Source organism: Leptonychotes weddellii, chromosome 9 (assembly GCF_054177405.1).
Source record: "Leptonychotes weddellii isolate Sample4059 chromosome 9, ASM5417740v2, whole genome shotgun sequence".
In the NCBI taxonomy this organism is placed as follows: Eukaryota; Metazoa; Chordata; class Mammalia; order Carnivora; family Phocidae; genus Leptonychotes; species Leptonychotes weddellii.
Genome location: NC_138377.1, coordinates 3,882,356 through 3,900,974, shown reverse-complemented (window position 1 = coordinate 3,900,974; position 18,619 = coordinate 3,882,356). Strand labels below are relative to the sequence as shown.

Sequence of the window (18,619 nt, the reverse complement as noted above, 5' to 3'; positions counted from 1 at the left end):
AGAAATGCACCCATTTATGAAAAGCCCTGGGGTTTTCCCCCCTTCAGCAGGCTCCAGCCGGGTGGTTTCCTGAGGCCCGATTGGGTAACAGTCCGGGAAGTTCCTTAAATCTCTTCACACACATCACTTCCTTGGCACTCTCTCTTCTCCACCAGTCTCCTCTTGCCCAGAGTAGGAAGCTCAGACTGCAGAGGTTTAGATGCCTGAGGCCATTGCTAGTCCTTCCTCTGCCTGCAGGGCGCCCAGCGCCCAACCCAAGCAGATGATAAACAGCCGATAAACAGTGCTGGAGGAGGGAAGCCCACCATCAGCGCAGGACCAGGCCCGGGGTGACGCAGTGGCTCCTGTCACCTCGGTGGGGAATACCTGTTAGCAAAACCTGGCTCGCAGTTAATACCAGTTGAGTAAATAAACTCTCCAAGGAAAAGCAGAGAAACGAAAGGCCAAACAGGGAAGTGGCCGGCCTGATGCCCTGGGTGGCCCACAGCAGAGCCAGGACAGCACAGTGACTGCTGCCCTCTCGGGGACACAGGCTTGGGGAGGACCCTCGCAGCCTCGCCTGGGTGAAGGTGCCCCACATCGGTGACACGCACGCGTGAGCACAAGGGCCAGTCCACGCCGCGTGTCAGGCCCACGCCGCCACTTGGGTGGGGTCGCCCCCCAGCAGCTCACGGAACAGCGTAGGAAGGTGCGGCGTGCCAAAGCGTGCCTCGGCGCCTGGGGTCCGGCCGGCGCCCTTCAGTGCCCTCCAAGGCCAGTCCGCCAGGGGGTCTTCCTGTGGCCCCAGCCCCGCCCAGACATCTGCGGGGGAAGAGGGTAGAGCCAACCCCAAACTTATCGGGCCCCGGGAGGGGACCGGGGTGTGGGGGGCGACCCCGGTCCGGGTAAGCGCGGGCTGGGGATGCAGGAGCAGGTGAGGGAGATGCGCCCGAGGCCTCGGAAGAGAAGGGCGCACGGGGCGGTGGGGCATCCTCCTGGCAGTCCCCGCCTTGGCCAAGCCTCCGTGCCAGCCACCTCTCGTCTGGACGTGCCCCGAAGGACTTAAACGTCGCGTGCCCTGGCGGACTGCGCGCTAGACGCCCTCCGGGCCTGCTGTCAGTTCACGCCCACGAGAGCCCCGTGAGACGAGAGCATTGTTACCCCCATTCTGCAGGCGACGAAACCCCGGCCAGAGGATGGGCCTCCGGGGCTCAGGGCCCGCAGGTGAGCCGGCCTCCCATCCCGCATGCCTGGTTCCGGCCTCCCGAGATCCGGCGCTCGGGGCGGGAGCCGCCCACCTCCTTACCCCCAGCGCATCCAGCCAGGAAGTCGAGCGCCATTGCCGGGTCCCCGGTGAGGCCGCCCTTCCTCCTTGTCCTTCTCCTCCGGCCCCTCGCCGGACGGGCGGCCGTCGGGGGTCCCCCGGGCTCTCTGGATTGGGGCTCGGCCGGGCCGCCGCCTCCTGGCGCGGAGCCCGGGGCCGGCCGGGGTCGGGGGGCGGCGGCGGCGGCGGCGGCGGCTCAGCGCGCGGGTCCTCGGTCCGCGCACGTCCCTCGCTGACCGGCTCGCTAGACCTCGCTGCTGTCCGCCTACAGCCGGCGGTCCCTCACCTCGGGCCGCGCGCCCCGCCCCTCGGGCCTGCCGGCCGGACCCCGGCGGGATGCAGAGCGCGGCCAATGGGCGGGCGAGGCGCGGACAACACCCCGGGCCCTGCGCGCCGCCGCCGCGCCTCATTGGCTGGGCGTGTGCGAGGTGGGCGGGGTGGGGGGGGGACGTGGCGGGCGGGGGAGGTGCACGGGCGCTGCAGACAAAGAATGTGCTTCGTGCGCCCGCCCGCGCCGCTCCGGGTGGGAGAGGCGGCCGGGTGCGCGCGGCGGCGGGACGGTGGGGCCGGGCCCTGGAGCCCAGGGCCTGACCGCGGCCTGTGCCGGGCGGGAATCTCCCGGCGTGCGCGAGACGGCTCAGCTGAACGGGAGGCGGGGTGTGCTCGACTCTGCCGCCGAACCCCGGGTCCCTGCCCGTGTAATGGGGACACGGGCGCGACAGCGGGCGCCTAGAGCCAGGATCCTCCCAGGCTCGGACAGCACTAGTCGTGATACCCCGCGGGCGGCGAGTCGCGGGGTATCGGGGTCAGAGCGCGCCCGGGGCGGCGGGGAGCTAGCTGGGAAGGGGGCCGTGGGGCGCCCCTCGGGGGCCCGCACCTGGCCGCGCGCTGCAGGGCCGCGGGAGCCGCGGAAGGGTGCGGAGCGGGGCAGGTTCCTGGACGGGCCGAGAGCGGGGCGGCGGAGTAGGGGCACGGGAGGCCTCGGGACGGGGCAAGCCGGCTCAAGTGGGAGGGGTCCGGGCTCCAGTCGTCGTGGGGAGCCGGGCGGCGGGGGGGGGGGGATGAGGGGCAGAGGAGGAGCCGGGTCCGACGCGGTCCACATCCCCCCCACCCCCACCCCCACCCCCCGAGAGTCCCTGAGATTGGCAGTGGCAAGGACCCCTCCCTGGTCAGAGATCTGGACTGTCCGGTTGGGACTGGACTTGGCTGGGCACTTTCTCCTTCACAATGAGGGTGAGATAACACCTTTCGGGCCCGGGGCCCAACTTCCTTCTTCACTGTCCTGTGGTTCGGACCACACTCCCTGCCATGTTTCCGGATTGCAGATCACACAGTTCTTTTATTCTCACTGTACCGTTTCTGAAACCGGGATGGGGTTTACAATGGATCTGTACCCAGGGTTTTAAAGATTATGTATTTCTGGTACTAGGGTATAAGTCAGCTAAGCAGTGATCCATGGTGATACAGAGCCCACGAGGAATCCAACAGTCACTTGTGGTTTCCTTTTATTCTTCTTAGAATCTAGATAGAACATTCATTAAGCAGAGACCCAAACCCAGGTCTGCTGACTCCTCGTCCAGTGCTCGTGATGGCTGGTGGGCCCTGAACTGGGGGTCTGGAGGCCTGGGTTTGAATGTCGCCAGCCTCTGACCTCAAGGAGCCAGAAAAGCAGTAGCATGTGGGCCCCAGGAGAAGCCCAGACCCAAAACAGGGGTAGGAGTTGACAGTGGGGATACTCCAGTGGCTGGAGGCCGCCAAGGCACGACGATTAAATTACATCCAGGTGACTCACCCCTAGGAACACTTGTCCCCTCCTGGTTACTGACGCCTCCCGAGGAAAAGCACAATGCCTGCAGCAGTTACCCCTGGTTTCGGAGGTTTGAGAAGAAAGTCAAGTGCCTGAACAGGACAGTAAGTCAGAACAGTATTATGGAACAGTTAAGAAGGAAACAAGGATGACCTGCTTTATTTATCTATATATTTTATTTTATTTTATTATTTTATTTTATTTTTTTAAAGATTTTATTTATTTGACAGAGAGAGACCCAGTGAGAGAGGGAACACAAGCAGGGGGAGTGGGAGAGGGAGAAGCAGGCTTCCCACGGAGCAGGGAGCCCGATGCGGGGCTCGATCCCAGGGTCCTGGGATCATGACCTGAGCCGAAGGCAGACGCTTAACGACTGAGCCACCCAGGTGCCCTATCTATATATTTTAAAGATTTATTTGTTTATTTTAGAGAAAGAGTGAGAGAGAGCACACAAGCAGGGGAGGGGCAGAAGGAGAGGGAGAGAATCTCAAGCAGACTCTGACTCCCCACTGAGCATGGAGCCCGATGTGGGGCTCCATCTCATGACCCTGAGATCGTGACTTGAGCTGAAACCAAGAGCCGGCCGCTTAACCAACTGCCCTGGTGCCCTGCTTTACATATATATATTTTTATTTAAATATTTAAATTATGGGGCACATGGGTGGCTCAGTCCTTGAGCGTCTGCCTTTGGCTTAGGTCATTATCCCCAGGTCCTGGGATCGAGTCCTGCATCAGGCTCCCTGCTCAGTGGGGAGCCTGCTTCTCTCTCCCTCTCCCACTCCTGCTGCTTGTGTTCCCTCTCTAGCTGTCTCTCTCTGTCAAATAAATAAATAAAATCTTTAAAAAAATAAATATTAAATTATATATAAAAATGTATTTTATGTATATATATGTATATATGTATGTATGTATATATGTATATATATATATATTTTTTTTTTTTTTTTAAAGAGAATGCACCTGCCTTGGAGTCAATGTCATGCTGGGGGCAGGCAGCATGAGCCCCGACTCCCTGGGGGTCAGCAGCCTGACCTCTAGGGGCTCTGGTGGCAGTTCAGGAGAGACCAGAAAGGGAAAACAAGGAAGTCACGGCCAAGTAAATGAGTACGCAATGCCTGTATTTTGGAACCTGCATTATGGCATCAGCAGTCGGGTTCTGTGTCTGTTCTGTTTCATTACCTGAGGATAAAATTAGAGCTCAGAGTATGGTTGTTCAAACTCCTCACCTTCCCCAGCGCCCCAGGCCCCACCCCCATCCCAGGGGAAGCCACCCTACAGGGTCCCAGACTTTAAGGAGCAGGAGGGGCTCAAGGCCAGAGCAGTAACAGGACAGCAAGTTGGGGAGGGAGTGTCACAGGGGACCAGGGGTCAAGCCAGGTCACTGAAAAGTGCATGGTGCAAGTTTTTACTTTGTACAGCTTTTATAATATCTTACACAAGACGGGTCCCGTGTGGAAGAATTAGAAACACCAGCAGGAATAGAGGAAAAGAAAATCACTTCTGTTCTCGCCACCCTGGAATCACTTGGATTCAGTGACGGGACGCTGTTCTGACCCGGGTGAGGTGGGGTGGGGAGGGCAGGGCTGTCTAACTGACTCCCTGCTCGCTTGGAATAAAACCTAGGCTCAGTGCCTCTAGGCACAAGGTGACCTGCCCACAAGCTCCTAAGCCCATCCTCACCCCCGTGCTTTTGCACCAGCTGCTGCCTCTGCCTGGGAAGCTCTTCCCTTGCCCTGATCACCTCCAGAACTCAGGCCCCTGTTCCCTCCTCACAAGGGGCTTGGCTGGCCTTCCCTATCTACAGTGGACAGCCGGCCGCCCCTCCCCACACTGCTTTCTTTTTTTCTTTTTAAAGATTTTTTTATTTATTTATTCATAAGAGACAGAGAGAGAGAGAGGCAGAGGGAGAGGCAGAGGGAGAAGCAGGCTCCCCGCTGAGCGGAAAGCCCGATGTGGGACTCGATCCCAGGACCCTGGGATCATGACCTGAGCCGAAGGCAGACGCTTAACCATCTGAGCCACCCAGGCACCCCCCACACTGCTTTCTTTCAACTCCTAGAGTGACATTATTTGTTTCTCTGTGTGTTTATCACCTCTCTCCCACTAGAATGTGAGCTCCAGCAGGGCAGGGACCTTCTCTGTCTTCTTTATTAACCCTAAACAAGGCAGGCTCACAGTGGGTGCTCAATAAATGTGCAAGCTGACAAAATCACCAAATGGCCAGAGCTGTGGAAGGTGATGGACCCTGGGCGGGGGGTGAGGCCGGTGGGAGGCCCGCTGGCTGACAGCCTGAGCCTTCTCCGGGGACCTGTGTTCTGCGAAGAAAGAGGTGAGGGATGCTGGGGGTTCTGGGTGATAGTTTTTTCTAAAAAACGTCAGAAACAAAGTTTCTCCCTGCTAGGCTACAGTCTGCCCTGATAAGGAGCCAGGGAGATGCAGGAAGGGGACATGCCTCTCCTGGATTGGGGTGTGTGTGTGTGTGTGTGCGCGTGTGTCTGCTGGATCGGGGGGTGTGTGTGTGTGCGCGAATGTGTGTCTGCTGGATCGGGGTGTGTGTGCGTGCGCGTGTGTCTGCTGGATTGGGTGCGTGTGTGTGCGCGTGTGTCTGCTGGATTGGGGTGTGTGTGTGTGTGTGTGAACGTGTGTCTGCTGGATCGGGGTGTGTGTGTGTGTGTGTGCGCGTGTGTCTGCTGGATCGGGGTGTATGTGTGTGCACACACGTGTGTCTGCAGAGTCAGACTCCTGCACCCCTGCCTGTCAGTTTTGACTCAAAAGCAGGAGTCACAGGGCACCTGGGGGGCTTAGTCGGTTAAACATCCGACTCTTGATCTCAGCTCAGGTCTTGATCTCGGGGTCGTGAGTTCAAGCCCCACATTGGGCTCCATGCTGGGCATGGAGCCTACATTAAAGAAAAAAGAAAAGCATGGGTCACCCTGCCAACTCTGGCAGGGGTGAGCAGGCAGCTTGAGGAGCCAGGCCTGGGTGAGGCGGTTGGGGGCCCTGGCTCCCCACTCTAGACCTCCAGGATTGGAGTCTCCCAGGATGCTGGCTAAGACACAGATTCCCAGACCTAAGGAATCAAACTCCGGGAGCAGAGGGGCTCGAAAACTGCATTTAAAGTGACCCCTTCAGGGGTCTTTGGGTGGCTCTGGGGACCACAGGTTGAGACTGTCTCCAAGCACAAGTTCGGGAAGCTTCACTCCAGCAGTTTTGCTTTTCACTCTCAACTCGGGCCCCTTCTGGCTGTGTGACCCTGTGAGTCTTCTTGGCCTCAGGTTCGTCATCTGGAAAATGGGTTGAAGAGGATCCTAGGGGCCAGAGCGAGTGAAGGAGCTCACACAGGGCAGGCACCTTTGTAGGAAAACACAAGAGTTAATTGTTCATCTGAGAGATTAGGGGTTTCCTAAAGGCATCTTCAACTATCCAACTGGGGAGGGGAAACCCTGGCCCCAGAAGGTCTCTGAAGGCTACTGAGGACTGCGGGGGGCAGGTGGGGGACTTTAGGGGGGCTCTGGGAGATTGAGCTGTGGGTTTGCTGCCCAACACTGATGAGAACCAGCTCTGACAGGTCTCTCTCCCAGGGACCCAGTGGTTGCCATCTGGATGTCTCCAGCCTCTCATCCAGTCCACTCTCGGAGTGACTCAGCCCCCAACTAAGTGAGTCTACTCTGGGCCTCAGAGGCTGGAGGGCCGGGGACCTGTTGGGGATAGCCAGCCACTGTCCTCCCAAGTCCACGGGGCCCAGAGTTCTCTCATTAGGTAGACCTGAAGTGATTCGCTGGAATTGAGTCAACCCCAAAGTTGCCAGCATGCTGTGTGGGCGTCTTGCATCTTCATTCCGTTGGGAATGTTTACAGCCTTCCCCGGGGCTGCCTCTCCGGGTGAGCTGTGGGCCTCTCTTGTGCTTGGCACCATTCCCAACCCACTTGACCTTGGAGTGGTCGAGAGCCTGGAGCGAGGGAGGCTCCGGCCAGATTAGGAGGTGACCAGAAACTCAAGATGGGAGCGATATAAATAGACTCATAGCAAATGCTTCAAGTTTAAAAATAGAGCCTACGGGGGCCTGCCTGAGGGTGCCCCCAACCTGAAGGGCCCCAGCGGTGGTCCGCAGCTTGGGTTGGGCCAACTGGGCGGGACAGAGGGGTGGGGCCCGAGGCGCCCAGCCAAGTATGGCAGGTGCCCAATGTGCTTGCTGCTCACTCGGAGGTCGTGCAACCCGCGGGCCCCCTGGAGCCCACCCTCCGGGCTGGCACTGGGGCCCAACGTGAGCCGGCCCGGCTCTGCCCTCTCTGGGGTGGCACACTCTCTGGGGGGCAGATGAGCAGACCATCGTCCCAGGCCGAAGGGCCACGTGAGCAGGCACCCAAGGGCAGCGGCCAGAGGAGGGCAGTGTGTCCCCACGGGGGCCCTGGGCTGGGCGGCTGGGCCAGCTGGAGTTGGCAACCTGGAAGGCTGGAGGGGGCGTGACAGCGGGTAGAGAACGGCCCGTACTGAGCCCTGAGGCGTGTTGGGACAGTCGTGGACACGGCAGGCAGGCCCGCGGGGAGCACAGATGCGGGAGGAGCCTGGGGCAGCTCCAGAGACAGGCCCAGGAAGGGCCGGTTACCCTCAGCCTCCTGGAATCTGCCGTCCTGTAGGAATCCTGGAGTCGGAGTGCCCCTCTTCCCAGCAGGGCCTTGTGCTACCTCTGTGTCCCTCCTCCCTCCATGGCTCTCCTCCTGTCACGGCCGCTCAGCCAGGCAGCATCTTCCTCGGGTAGCTGCCCGGGGACAGTCCCTCCCCTCCCCCAGCCAGAGTTTCCCCTCTGCCACCTGCCCTGCTGCTTCGGGCTCTGTCCTCTGGAGTCCCTGTCCTCAGCCCCCTTGGGAGCCTGGCCCTCGGCTTCTATGCCACGTGGCGGGGAGCCTGAGCGCTGGCTGGGGCCAGGCCTGCCTCCGAGGCATACCCCCTCACGGGGCCTGGGGGTCCCTCTCTTCTCTCATTCACCCCGTCTGTGTTCTTGAGGATCTTTGTGTGCCCGCAGGGGCCCCCCCGGGAAGCATGCCCTCAGGCTCTGGTCCACGCCGGGATGCACACTCTTGAGCGCTCCTGTGAGTCCCTGCCTGCTTCACAAGCAGCTCAGCTGTGCCCCCTTCCTGGAAGCCTCCATAAAGCCCCAACGGAGACAGGCTTCTCTCTGTGACAGGCTGGCCACTCTTACCTGTTCCCATTCCAGCCTCTCGGTGGTGGCTGGAAGACCCGTCCACTAATCCTTGCACACTCCCCACTCCCGAATTCCCCTCTCATTGAGCGTGGGCTAGAATGAGCGTGTCACCTCCAGGGAATACAAAGCAGTGGGAATGACCATGTGTCACTTCCGAGACAGTCCCCCCCGCCCCCGGCTCTCCCTCTTGGATCTCCAGCTCTGGGGGGGAAGTTGGGAGCCATGTCGGGAGTAGTCCTGCGGAGAGGTCCCGTGTATCGAGGAGCGAGGCCTCCAGCCGACAGCCATGTGAGCGAGTCACCGTGGAAGTGGGTCGTCCGGCCCCCGTGAGGTCTTCGGGTGGTGCAGCCCAGGCCCACAGCTTGACGACAGCCTCATGGGAGACCCCGAGCCACAGCCACCCAGCCAAGCTATTCCCAGATTGCTGACACTTGGACATTGTGAGACAAGAAATGTTGGTCATTTGAAGTTGCTAATTTTGGGGATAATAGGTAGAATGTACTCCCCAGGCAGGCTGGGCCTGCAGGTGGGCGAGGGTAGTGTCGAGGTCATTCCTGGATCCCAGTGCCCAGCAGGAGGCCTGCACAGCAACACGCACACCCTAAGGAGTAATCGATTGATTGGCAGAAGTCAATAGCCTCCTTTCCCTAAAACATCTGGCTTCGGGTCCTGCTTTGGAGAGAGCATCCCGCTGCTCAGCCCAACTTCCTGTGTCTCGGATCAGGGTGGGGTCGGAGGTCATCTTGTCCAGATGCGACATCCGAGGCCCAGGGCCGGTAATGGGGACTCCAGGCTTGAAGACGCCCCCTGGGCAGGGCATGAAGGGGTTGCCAGGGGCTGGAAACATGGCCAGCGGGAGATGCATCAGAAGCGGGCCAGGAAGCGCTTGAGCTATGGCTCAGGTGCCCAGCAACGAAGAGGCACGGCCAGGGTGAGGTAGGGACGGGGCAGGAGGACCTATCAGTTGAGGGTCAGGCCCGCGGCTGCCGGCGGGCCCCCCATTCCACCTCCACTTCCTCTAACGCCGGATGCTGGGAGCCCTTCCCGCCCCGCCCCCGTCACGGGTAGAGGTCGTCCCTGGTCACGGAGAGAAACGGGATCATGGGAGACAGGTCAATGGGTGTCCTCATGGCAGAGCTGGCCTCCAATTCTTCTCATCAGTTCTCACCACTGTTCCTCTCTGGCCGCGGGGTCCCCATCTGTAACACAGGAGCGGTTCCGGGGGCCAGGAGGTTGGGTCGGACACCTGTGCCAAGCTCTGCAGTAAAGGCAGGGGCGTCCAGCTGGGTGAGAACCTGGGCTCTCCTGACCTTGGAGCCCCATTTCCTGGAAATGCCAGGGCTGCCAGTCTCTGGAGCCAGCCTCGGGCCCTGGCCCATTTCCATCGCCCGGAAATCCCACCGCCGTTCCTCGACCTCTCCAGATCCTGCCCCAATGGCAAAGTACGTGAAAATGAAGGATGGATTGGCTATCTTTCACTCGGCAGACCCCTCCGAGAGTGCGCCCCACGGAGACAACAAAAGACCCCAAAGCCGGCCTGTGGGAGGACTTTGTGTTCTAAACTGGAAACGAGCCAACTTCTATCACTGTGAATTAGATCATCATGGGGATACATGGTGTGCTGACAGCCTGCCAGACACGGCTCCAAGGGCTCTCCAGACATTGGCCCCTCAGGACTCCCAAAGCGGGATGGCAGTGGGTAATGGAATTCCCACTTCAAAGACAAGGACCCTGAGGCCTAGGTTCCTGGGTCACACGTGAGGACGCGCAGGGCCAGGGCCAAGCCTGGCTCAGCTCTGTCCCCCTTGTGAACCCTCGGCCACACCGTGGTACATGCACGGTGTGGGAGTTCGTGGGAGCCATGGTGTTTCAGGCACATTGATAACAGAAAGAAGCAAAGCACAAAATGACAGTAAAAAAGAAAATGTTTGGGGCGCCTGGGTGGCTTAGTCGGTTGAGCATCTGACTCTTGATTTCAGCTCAGGTCACGATCTCAGGGTCGTGGGATCGAGTCCAGTGTTGGGCTCTGCGCTGGGCGTGGAGCCTGCTTGAGAGTCTCTCTCTCTCCCTCTGCCCTTCCCCTCTCCAAAACAAAACAAAAAAACGACAAAAAAGAAAATGTTTGTGTTTACCTGCATTTGACTAGAAAGCAGGACCCAGACCTGGACGGTGAGGCATTTGCTTTGTACGCTCTCTCTCTTCAGTCTGGATTTTTAAAAAAATAACTTACAATTATTCTCTTTCTTATAAAATGTAAAAACGCATTTTGGAATGTGTCAAGCCCCTCGGCCGGCAAGTCCCTGTGCCCAGTGGGGCCAGCGCCACGCCCCCTGCTCCCAGAGCCCTTTGCGGCGGCCCAGGCTTGGGTTTCCTGTGCGATGTCGGCCTCCTCTTGGAAGACCAGCCGGGCGGGGCCGCACTCGGTGGGGCTCTGGTGTTGGCGGACGAGGGCCTAAAGCCGGCCGCGGTGCTAATCAGTAAAGCTCCCCGTTGAGAGGAGTGGCCCCGGAGAGTTCCCGTGGACTCTGCCTTCTGCTATCCACGCAAGACCCAGAGAGGTAACACTACCAGCCCAAGGGCACCCAGCTGGGAGGGGCGGAGCCAGGAGCCAAACCCAGCCTGTGGGCGCCCCGCCTGAGCTCTCCCCCAGACTGTGTGGGGCTCTCCCCGGCCAGGACCCCTGCCTGCCCAGCCACCCAGCCTCTTTGCCACCTCCTGAGTCAGCTCAAGCCAAGTGTGGGCAGGTGACCCTGCACTGACTCTGTTCATTCATTTGTATTTTCCACTGTCAATCCACTCACCCCCAACCCCTCCACCCCATCCATTCATCTGTCCATCCTTCAGTCCATCTGTCTGTCTGTCCATCCCTCCATCCACCTATCTATCCACCTGGCCACTCACCCCCTCCGTCCATCTCTCTACCCATTCATCCATCCTTTTGTCCGGCCATCCTCCCCCGGCCAGCTGTCCGTCCATCCGTCCATCCATCCACGCATCCATCCACCGACTTGTTTTCTCACGCCTTTCTTCCCCCAGCCTCCCCAGGGTGGCTGTCTTGTGCTGGGTGCTGTGGGCTTAGAGACGGGTCTGGCATGACCCTGCCTGCCCGAAGCTCACAGCAGGCTGGGGAGCTTTTCCACCTGAACCACAGCCCGAAGGGTGAGGTGGTGTGTTTTCTGTGTCTGCTGTGGAGAAGGGTAAAGTTTGGGCATGTTTGCTCAGGAGACAAAGGGTGGGTGACGCTTGGCTGCCATGACTGGGAAAACACACTTGTCTCCTATGTCACCGAATTGGGCTGCCCACCCCCCCCAACCCCACATGCCCCTTGTCTCCTCCTTCCTCTGCGTCTGTCCTTGGCGCTCACTGCTGTTTGGAGGTCTCCATGCTTTTGTCACCTCATCTCTTGGTGGCCTGTCCCCCTCCCTAGAACGTGAGAGCCACGAGGCAGGGACTCCCGTCTGTGTGGTTGTTGCTGTGATCTCAGAGCTGGGCTTGAATGCACAGCCCAGGGCGCCTGGGCGGCTCAGTTGGTTAAGCGTCTGCCTTCAGCTCGGGTCATGATCCCGGGGTCCTGGGATCGAGCCCCGCATTGGGCTCCCTGCTTGGCGGGGAGCCTGCTTCTCCCTCTCCCTGCCGCTCCCCCTGCTTGTGCTTGCTCTCTCTCTGACAAATAAATAAATAAAATCTTAAAAAAAAAAAAAAGAGCGGCGCCTGGGTGGCTCAGCCGTTAAGCGTCTGCCTTCAGCTCGGGTCATGATCCCGGGGTCCTGGGATCGAGCCCCGCGTCGGGCTCCCTGCTCGGCGGGGAGCCTGCTTCTCCCTCTCCCTGCCGCTCCCCCTGCTTGTGCTTGCTCTCTCTCTGACAAATAAATAAATAAAATCTTTGGATGCAAACAGCCTGGCTCCCAAGTAGACGCTGAGCTGTGTCTCTCTAAAGGCCAGGCAGGGCATCATCCTGCCCTTCGCCCTCTGACATGGCAGCCGCCTCTGCCAGCCCGTCTCCCCTTCACCCTGTATTGGCTGGGCAGGCGGGGAGGGGGCTGCCCCTCCATCAGCACCCAGCGTGTTCAAGGCCGGCCTGCGTCCACATGTCAGAACACAGAAAACAGGTAGACACACAGTCCCTGACCCGAGGGCCACCTGGACGAGGCAGTCCGAACCCTGTGCCCCTCTACCCCGGTCCTGCCAGCTTTCTGGCCAGCAGGACTCTCACTTTGTGTGGCCCTGGGCAAGTGCACGGCTTCCTTAAGCCTGAGTGCCCCCATGGCCACCTCGCAGCACTGCTGTGTGGGTCATGTGGGAGCATGTGCTGAGCCCCTGGGAGGGCCCACTGGGTGATGGCCATGGGGACAAAGCTCATGGGCGTCAGGGCCTGGCCCTCGGCATCAGAGAGGGGCTGGTTGTTCCAGAGTGTCTGGCGATCACATCCAGCCCTGCCACCTGTGCGGCCTCAGACAAATCCCCTCTTTGGGCCTCAGTGGCTCCATCTGTAAAATGGGACCGTCAGCACTGCTTTCCCTTCAGGAGAACCCTGGCTTCGTGAGAGGCCTGATCAGCAGCCCTGGCCCCTGGTTTCCTAGCAGTGGGCCCCTCAGGGCTTGGTCAGTGCTGGGCACTGGGGGCTGAGCAGAGGCAGACCCGGCGGGGCCCGGGGAGTGGGAGACAGATGTGGGTGCACATGGACAGTGTGGGGCCAGGGCAGTGTGCAGGGCATGGAGCAGACGCTGGGCTGTGACCAGTGTTTGCTCGTGGGGTGGGGGGATAAGGGGGGCTCATGCAGCCTGCTCGTGCTTGCCCCCACTCCCTCCTGCCAGCTGGAGCCTCCTGAGGACAGGGACTGGGTCTTACCCGCCTCCGTGCAGCCTCAGCTCAGCCCCAGCTCGGATGGTGTTCAAGCGAATAGGATGGAGCTTCGAGGGCTCCTGGGGAGGCCCGAGGACACCATGAAGGCTTGGAGGGACAGGGGTACCTCAGCCCCATCCCCGGACCTCCCCGGAGGTGTCCGCACCTGGGTGGACAGTGAGCCCGCCACCTCCCGTGGCCTCTCACATAATTCCCTGACCCCTGGGTCCCAAGGGCACTGGGACAAGGGTCCTTTGGGGGGTGGGTGGGAGGGAGTCCAGCTGCCCAGTGCCTGGGTTTGGGCATTGCCCCGCACGGCCTCTGCCTTCGAGGCCACTGGTCCACAGGCTCCCGTCTCCTGTCCCTCCCCCGGCCCCAGCTATTTAAGGTTGGCGAGGAGCTGACGAGCTGTTGCCGAGGCCACCCTGGTGGTGGCAGACTGCTGTCAGGCAGGCAGACCCCAGGGCCTTCCCCACCGCCGTGTTGTCCATGGATTTTGTGGCTGGAGCCATCGGAGGTAACAGACAGGGACCCGGGGGGCACGGGGGGCAGTAGCCCTCCCACGCAATGGGCCATGAGGGGCCCCGGAAGTGGTCAGGCCCCAGTGAGGGCCGCAGGTGCTGGGAGGAGGCACAGGGGGAGGTGAGTCCGCGTTGGCCTGGTCCGCTCAGCCTGGGGGCCCCAGGCAGGGGTCGGGGGGAGGGCTGCAGGGGCAGAGGCTGGTCTCTGCCTGGGCCGTCAGTGTGGAGAGGGATGGCTGAGCTGTGGGAAGGAACAAGAGGCTGGGGGAGGGTGGGCAGCGAGGACAAACAGGCCTGGGTCCCTAAACACGGACTGCAGGGGGTGGGCAGGGAGGGGGAGAGGCCCTGCTGAGCCCTGGCCACACCCGCTGGCTGTCTGTCTGCTGTCCCAGCCTGCTGGCCTCCCAAACTATTTTCCCTTCTGGGGAAAGGGCTGGTTGCAAAAGACAAATCCAGAGAGATAACTAGCCCGTTGGCAAACAGGCGGGGGACGGGCTTCCCCCATCCCTCGATCCTGCAGGCTGGGAGCCTAATTTGGGCGAGTCACATTTAGCCTTGCCGGTCTTGTGAAATAGTCGTGGGTGCTGGTCGATACTTCTGGGAATGGCTGGGATGTCCTCCTCCCTCAGGAGGGGAGGGCAGTGCTGACCCAGGGCAGGCTGGAGCCCTGGCCTCCCCGGGGACCTTTCTGAGGTCTGACTCTGCCCCAGGCCCGAGGCCAGCTGCTTCCCTGCGTGTTAGCCCCCTAAGGAGGAGGCTCAGAGAAGGGGCTTGACTTGGCCAAGATCACAAAGCTAGGAAGGGCTCTTGAAGACCTTGTCCTTGTCCTTGTGGAGGACAGACATGGCATGCGTGGGACAGAAGCAAAACCACGTGACCCGCGCTCCGATCAATATGTTTTCTGGCACAGAGGCAGCCCAGATATAGGGGTCAGGGAGGGCTCCAGAGAGGGGGTGATGCTGTGGCAGGGCTTTGATGGATGAGTAGGAGTTTGGTGAGGTCTCTGTGAGGGTCAAGGAGGGTAATTCTAATCAAGTCATTCAGTCAGTCCTTTGTTCATTCACTCACTCGTTCATTCATTCATGCACACTTACTGAGTCCTGGGATGCCCAGTAAATAGGGCAGAGCCCCCAAGTGCCTTGTTGTCCTCAGGTGGCCCTCAGCACCCCTCACCCCTGGGGTATGTAACCCCAGGGCTGTGTGGCTCTCTGGCTTCCCCAGGGCAGTGCTGGGGGCTTGGACATTGAGGCTCTGGTGTCAGGAAAGGAGAAAGGAACAGGATGATGGCACCTGGCCCTTTGCAGGGAGAGCTAGGCCGTCCTTCACAGAGCCCTGGGTGACCTGGGCTTTCCCACCTCATGGCCTTCATTGGGTCTGTGCCTCTCCACACACACACCCGGCAGCTGAAAGGCAGACAGACCCTTCACAGGCTTGAGGACAAGAGCTGCCTGGCTTGGAGGCAGGGCCCAGCAAGAGGCTCTCCCAAAATGCGTCCCTGGCTTTCGGAACAAGGCATGGCTGGGCCAAGACGCGGAAGGAGAAACTGCTAGCAGCTTGGCTGAGCCTCAGTTTCCTTCTCTGCATCAGCACACTCAGGGTTGATGAGACACGGTGTGGACAAGAAGTGTGGGTCTATTCTCAGCGGGAGCTGGTGGGGTTCAGCCCTGCCTCCTGCTGTGAGACGGGATCAGGTTACTCCGCCTCCTCACCTGGTCCTTCTGATTTCCTTCCAGGTGTCTGCGGTGTGGCTGTGGGCTACCCCCTGGACACGGTGAAGGTACGGCAAGAGGCAGGCCTCCGCCGTCCATCCAAAGGCCCCTGGCTGGGATTAGGCTGCCCTCTGAGTCTCCTGCATCCACCTGTGGCCAGAGACCTTTCTGGCCTGCTAATCAGACCAGCCCTCCCCACACTCCTCAGGACTATGTCAGCCCCTCTTCTCATCTGTGCCTCAGGTTTCTTGTCTTACATGGGGCTCCTGATCCCTGCTCTGCCCACAGTCAGCACGCACATGACCTTCAAGGCGTTGGCTCGTCCCCTCCCCCAGGCCTACTGACCTTGCCGTTGGCCTGGAGCCACCTCTTCCTGAAGTCTGCTTCTCTCACAGGTCAAGATCCAGACAGAGCCCAAGTACAGGGGCATCTGGCACTGCGTCTGGGACACATACCACCAAGAGCGGGTAGGCTGGGGCCCAGGGAAATGGGCAGGAGTATGTCAGGGCCTCAGACCCCAGGCCTGCCACTCCCAACCAGCCAGGGGGTGCTGAAGCCATCTGAGCTCAGCTCTGTCACCTTCCAAATGGCAATGATTGTACCAACCTGCTGGGTTTCTCTGAGGACGAGAGCCAGGCATCTGGCACATAGGAGGGGCTCAGAATGAGGTCCTACCTTCAGGAGAGGGTCCACAGGTGGCATCCGGGGCCTTTGAGGGTCAGAGGGGTACCCCGAGTGTTTGCATTTCTATCCCCTCCAGGCTGGGCATCCCTTGAAAGCCGTGCTGGGTGGAGCTGTGAGGTGTCCCCAGCGTCCAGCTGAGAGAGCAGTCCAGAGGAGGGACTCGGGGATACTTACCAGCCCCCTCGGCCCAGGGCCCCTCTGGGCGGCCCCCTTCCCGGCTGGGCCTCTGGCCTGACTCGGGCCCTCGGGTCCCGTCTGTCCGCCCGCCAGGTGCGGGGCTTCTACCGAGGCCTGTCGCTGCCCGTGTGCACCGTGTCCCTGGTCTCGTCCGTGTCTTTCGGGACCTACCACCACTGCCTGGCGCACATCTGCCGATTTCGCTACGGCAGCCCCGAGGCCAAGCCTGCCAAGCCCGACATCACGCTGTCAGGATTTGCTTCTGGCCTGGTCCGCGTGAGTGGGGTGGGGGGCGGGGGGGCCTCAGGACTGCGGGGTCGGGAGGGGCCGAGAGAGCCGCCCAAGAGGCCACCCAGCCCTGCAGAGGGGGACATGGAGGCTTGGGGCAGGGCAGAGACTGGAGGAGGGCCAGGGGGCTGTGGCTGAGGGCCCAGCTGGTTCTCGTTAGCTGAGTGACCTTGGGCAAGCTAGGGAGCCTCTCGGAGCTTCTGTCTCTTCATTCGTAAGAGGCGTGGCGAAGACCCAGTAAGGTTATGAGTGCAGAGCCCCCCGTCAGCACCCACAGAATGGCAGCCAGTATTATTGGTGATATTATGTTACTTAGTCATGTTATTAAATGCATTTAGTATTGTACTATTCTTACACGAAGTACTTATATTAATCACATAGTACATGGATGTCATTCCCATACTAATTATGTGATAAATACTCCCACGAACCCGAGTCACAGACACTTACCCAACACCTCTGGTGTGCCGGGCCCGCTCCGTGCCCGCGGCCTGCGCGGCAGAAGCAAGCACCAGCTGTGAACTCTGCTGCACCGGGACGGGTGGGCCAGCCCGGGGCCACAGGAGGCCAAGGCCAAGGGGCGGCGCCCTCTTAACCCTGCTCCTTCCGCGGCAGGTGTTCCTCACCTCACCCACTGAGGTGGCCAAGGTCCGCCTGCAGACGCAGACGCAGACCCAGCAGCGGCGCCCCTCGGCCTCGTGGCCCTCGGCTGCGCCCCCCATGTGTCCGGCGCCCCCTGCGTGCTCGGTGCCCGGGCCCAAGTACCGAGGGCCACTGCACTGTCTGGCCACGGTGGCCCGTGAGGAGGGGCTGCGGGGCCTCTACAAGGGCAGCTCGGCCCTGCTCTTCCGGGACGGCCACTCCTTCGCCACCTACTTCCTGTCCTACGCCATCCTCTGCGAGCAGCTCACCCCCACTGGCCACAGCCAGCCAGGTGAGCGGGGCCCGGGGCCGGGCGAGCGGGGCCGGGGGAGCAGGCGTGGATGCGGTCGTGCCAGATCCGGGCGCCACGGAGCCTCCCGGGGTGGGAACGTCCGTGCCCAGCGCACGGGGAGTCGGGACGGACCCGCCGTGTGGCTTTGTACAGGTCACATCGGTGGTGCGCGCCCCGGGCTCCATTCCGGGGGCCCCCGCTTGGCCTCCTCTGTGTCCCCGGCTGGCGTGCGGCTGAGGCGCTCGCGGCTCTCTCCCTGCAGATGTCTTGGGCGTGCTGGTGGCCGGGGGCTGCGCCGGGGTCCTGGCCTGGACCGTGGCCACCCCCATGGACGTGATCAAGTCACGCCTGCAGGCGGACGGGCAGGGCCAGCGGCGCTACCGGGGCCTTCTGCACTGCGTGGTGACCAGCGTGCGGGAGGAGGGGCCGCGGGTCCTCTTCAAGGGGCTGACGCTCAACTGCTGCCGCGCCTTCCCCGTCAACATGGTGGTCTTTGTCGCCTACGAAGCCGTGCTGAGGCTCATCCGGGGCCTGTCCACGTAGCCAGTCCCGACGCCCCAGGGGCCGACCCATCGGCAGCTTCCCGAGGTCCTCGTGGCTGCAGGGGGCGCAGGAGAGCGTCGGGGTCTGGACCCCACGGAGCCGCTGCCCAGGACCGCCCCAGCCTCCCCGAACCCCGAGTCAGCCATGCTCGGGGCTTCGCCTGCCCGGCTACGGACCACAAGGAGGTGGAGGGGCCATCTGCCATCAGCCTGGGGGTGGCCTGAGGGTCACACGAGCCAGGGAGGAGTGGGCCTCTTGGATGAGGACATCCATCACACGGAGTCATTTGAGCATGTCGTTGGAGTTCCAGCTTCCCTGTCACCCCTCCCTGCCGCCCGCCCGCATCTTCAGAGCACCCCTGCGCCTCCATCCAGTCCCTCGGCCGCCCTCCCTGCCAGGCCCCCCCGACCCCCCGCTCAGCTCTCCTCGGCTGCTTAGTGAGCTCCTGGGCACCGGCCCGCTCGCTCCCCTGCGCCAGGCTGCTCAGAGAGGGCACTGACCGGACGGCCATGGCCAGCGTGCTCCCAGACCTGCTCACGCCCTTGCCCGGCTGGGAGATCCCCGAGACTCAGCGGGGAGCTGTTGACAATAAAGCGTCTTTGAGCATG

The 18,619-nt window shown here is 61.2% G+C and overlaps 2 protein-coding genes across 4 annotated transcripts in view; one reads left to right on the top strand and one right to left on the bottom strand.

Annotated features, from left to right (window-relative positions):
- The window catches only part of SLC25A29 (solute carrier family 25 member 29), a 13,608-nt gene extending 11,975 nt beyond the window's left edge, over window positions 1-1,633 (bottom strand). Inside the window, exon 1 of the mRNA XM_081829946.1 lies at window positions 1,286-1,633. Within this exon, the coding sequence (XP_081686072.1) occupies window positions 1,286-1,319 (34 nt within the window). The 5' untranslated portion in view covers window positions 1,320-1,633. The remainder of the gene's footprint in view (window positions 1-1,285) is intronic.
- On the top strand, window positions 110-18,619 carry SLC25A47 (solute carrier family 25 member 47). Of its 3 annotated transcripts, XM_006741289.3 has the most exons (6): window positions 7,282-13,672; window positions 15,410-15,453; window positions 15,781-15,852; window positions 16,340-16,522; window positions 17,150-17,468; window positions 17,731-18,149. In XM_006741289.3, the coding sequence occupies exons 1-6, from the start codon at window positions 13,645-13,647 to the stop codon at window positions 18,009-18,011; spliced, it is 927 nt and encodes a 308-aa protein (XP_006741352.1). In that variant the 5' UTR covers window positions 7,282-13,644; the 3' UTR covers window positions 18,012-18,149. The 3 variants fall into 3 exon arrangements, with proteins under 3 accessions (XP_081686067.1, XP_006741352.1, XP_081686066.1); XM_081829941.1 differs by lacking the exon at window positions 7,282-13,672 and adding an exon at window positions 110-1,203 and having other exon boundaries at window positions 17,150-18,619; XM_081829940.1 differs by having other exon boundaries at window positions 17,150-18,619.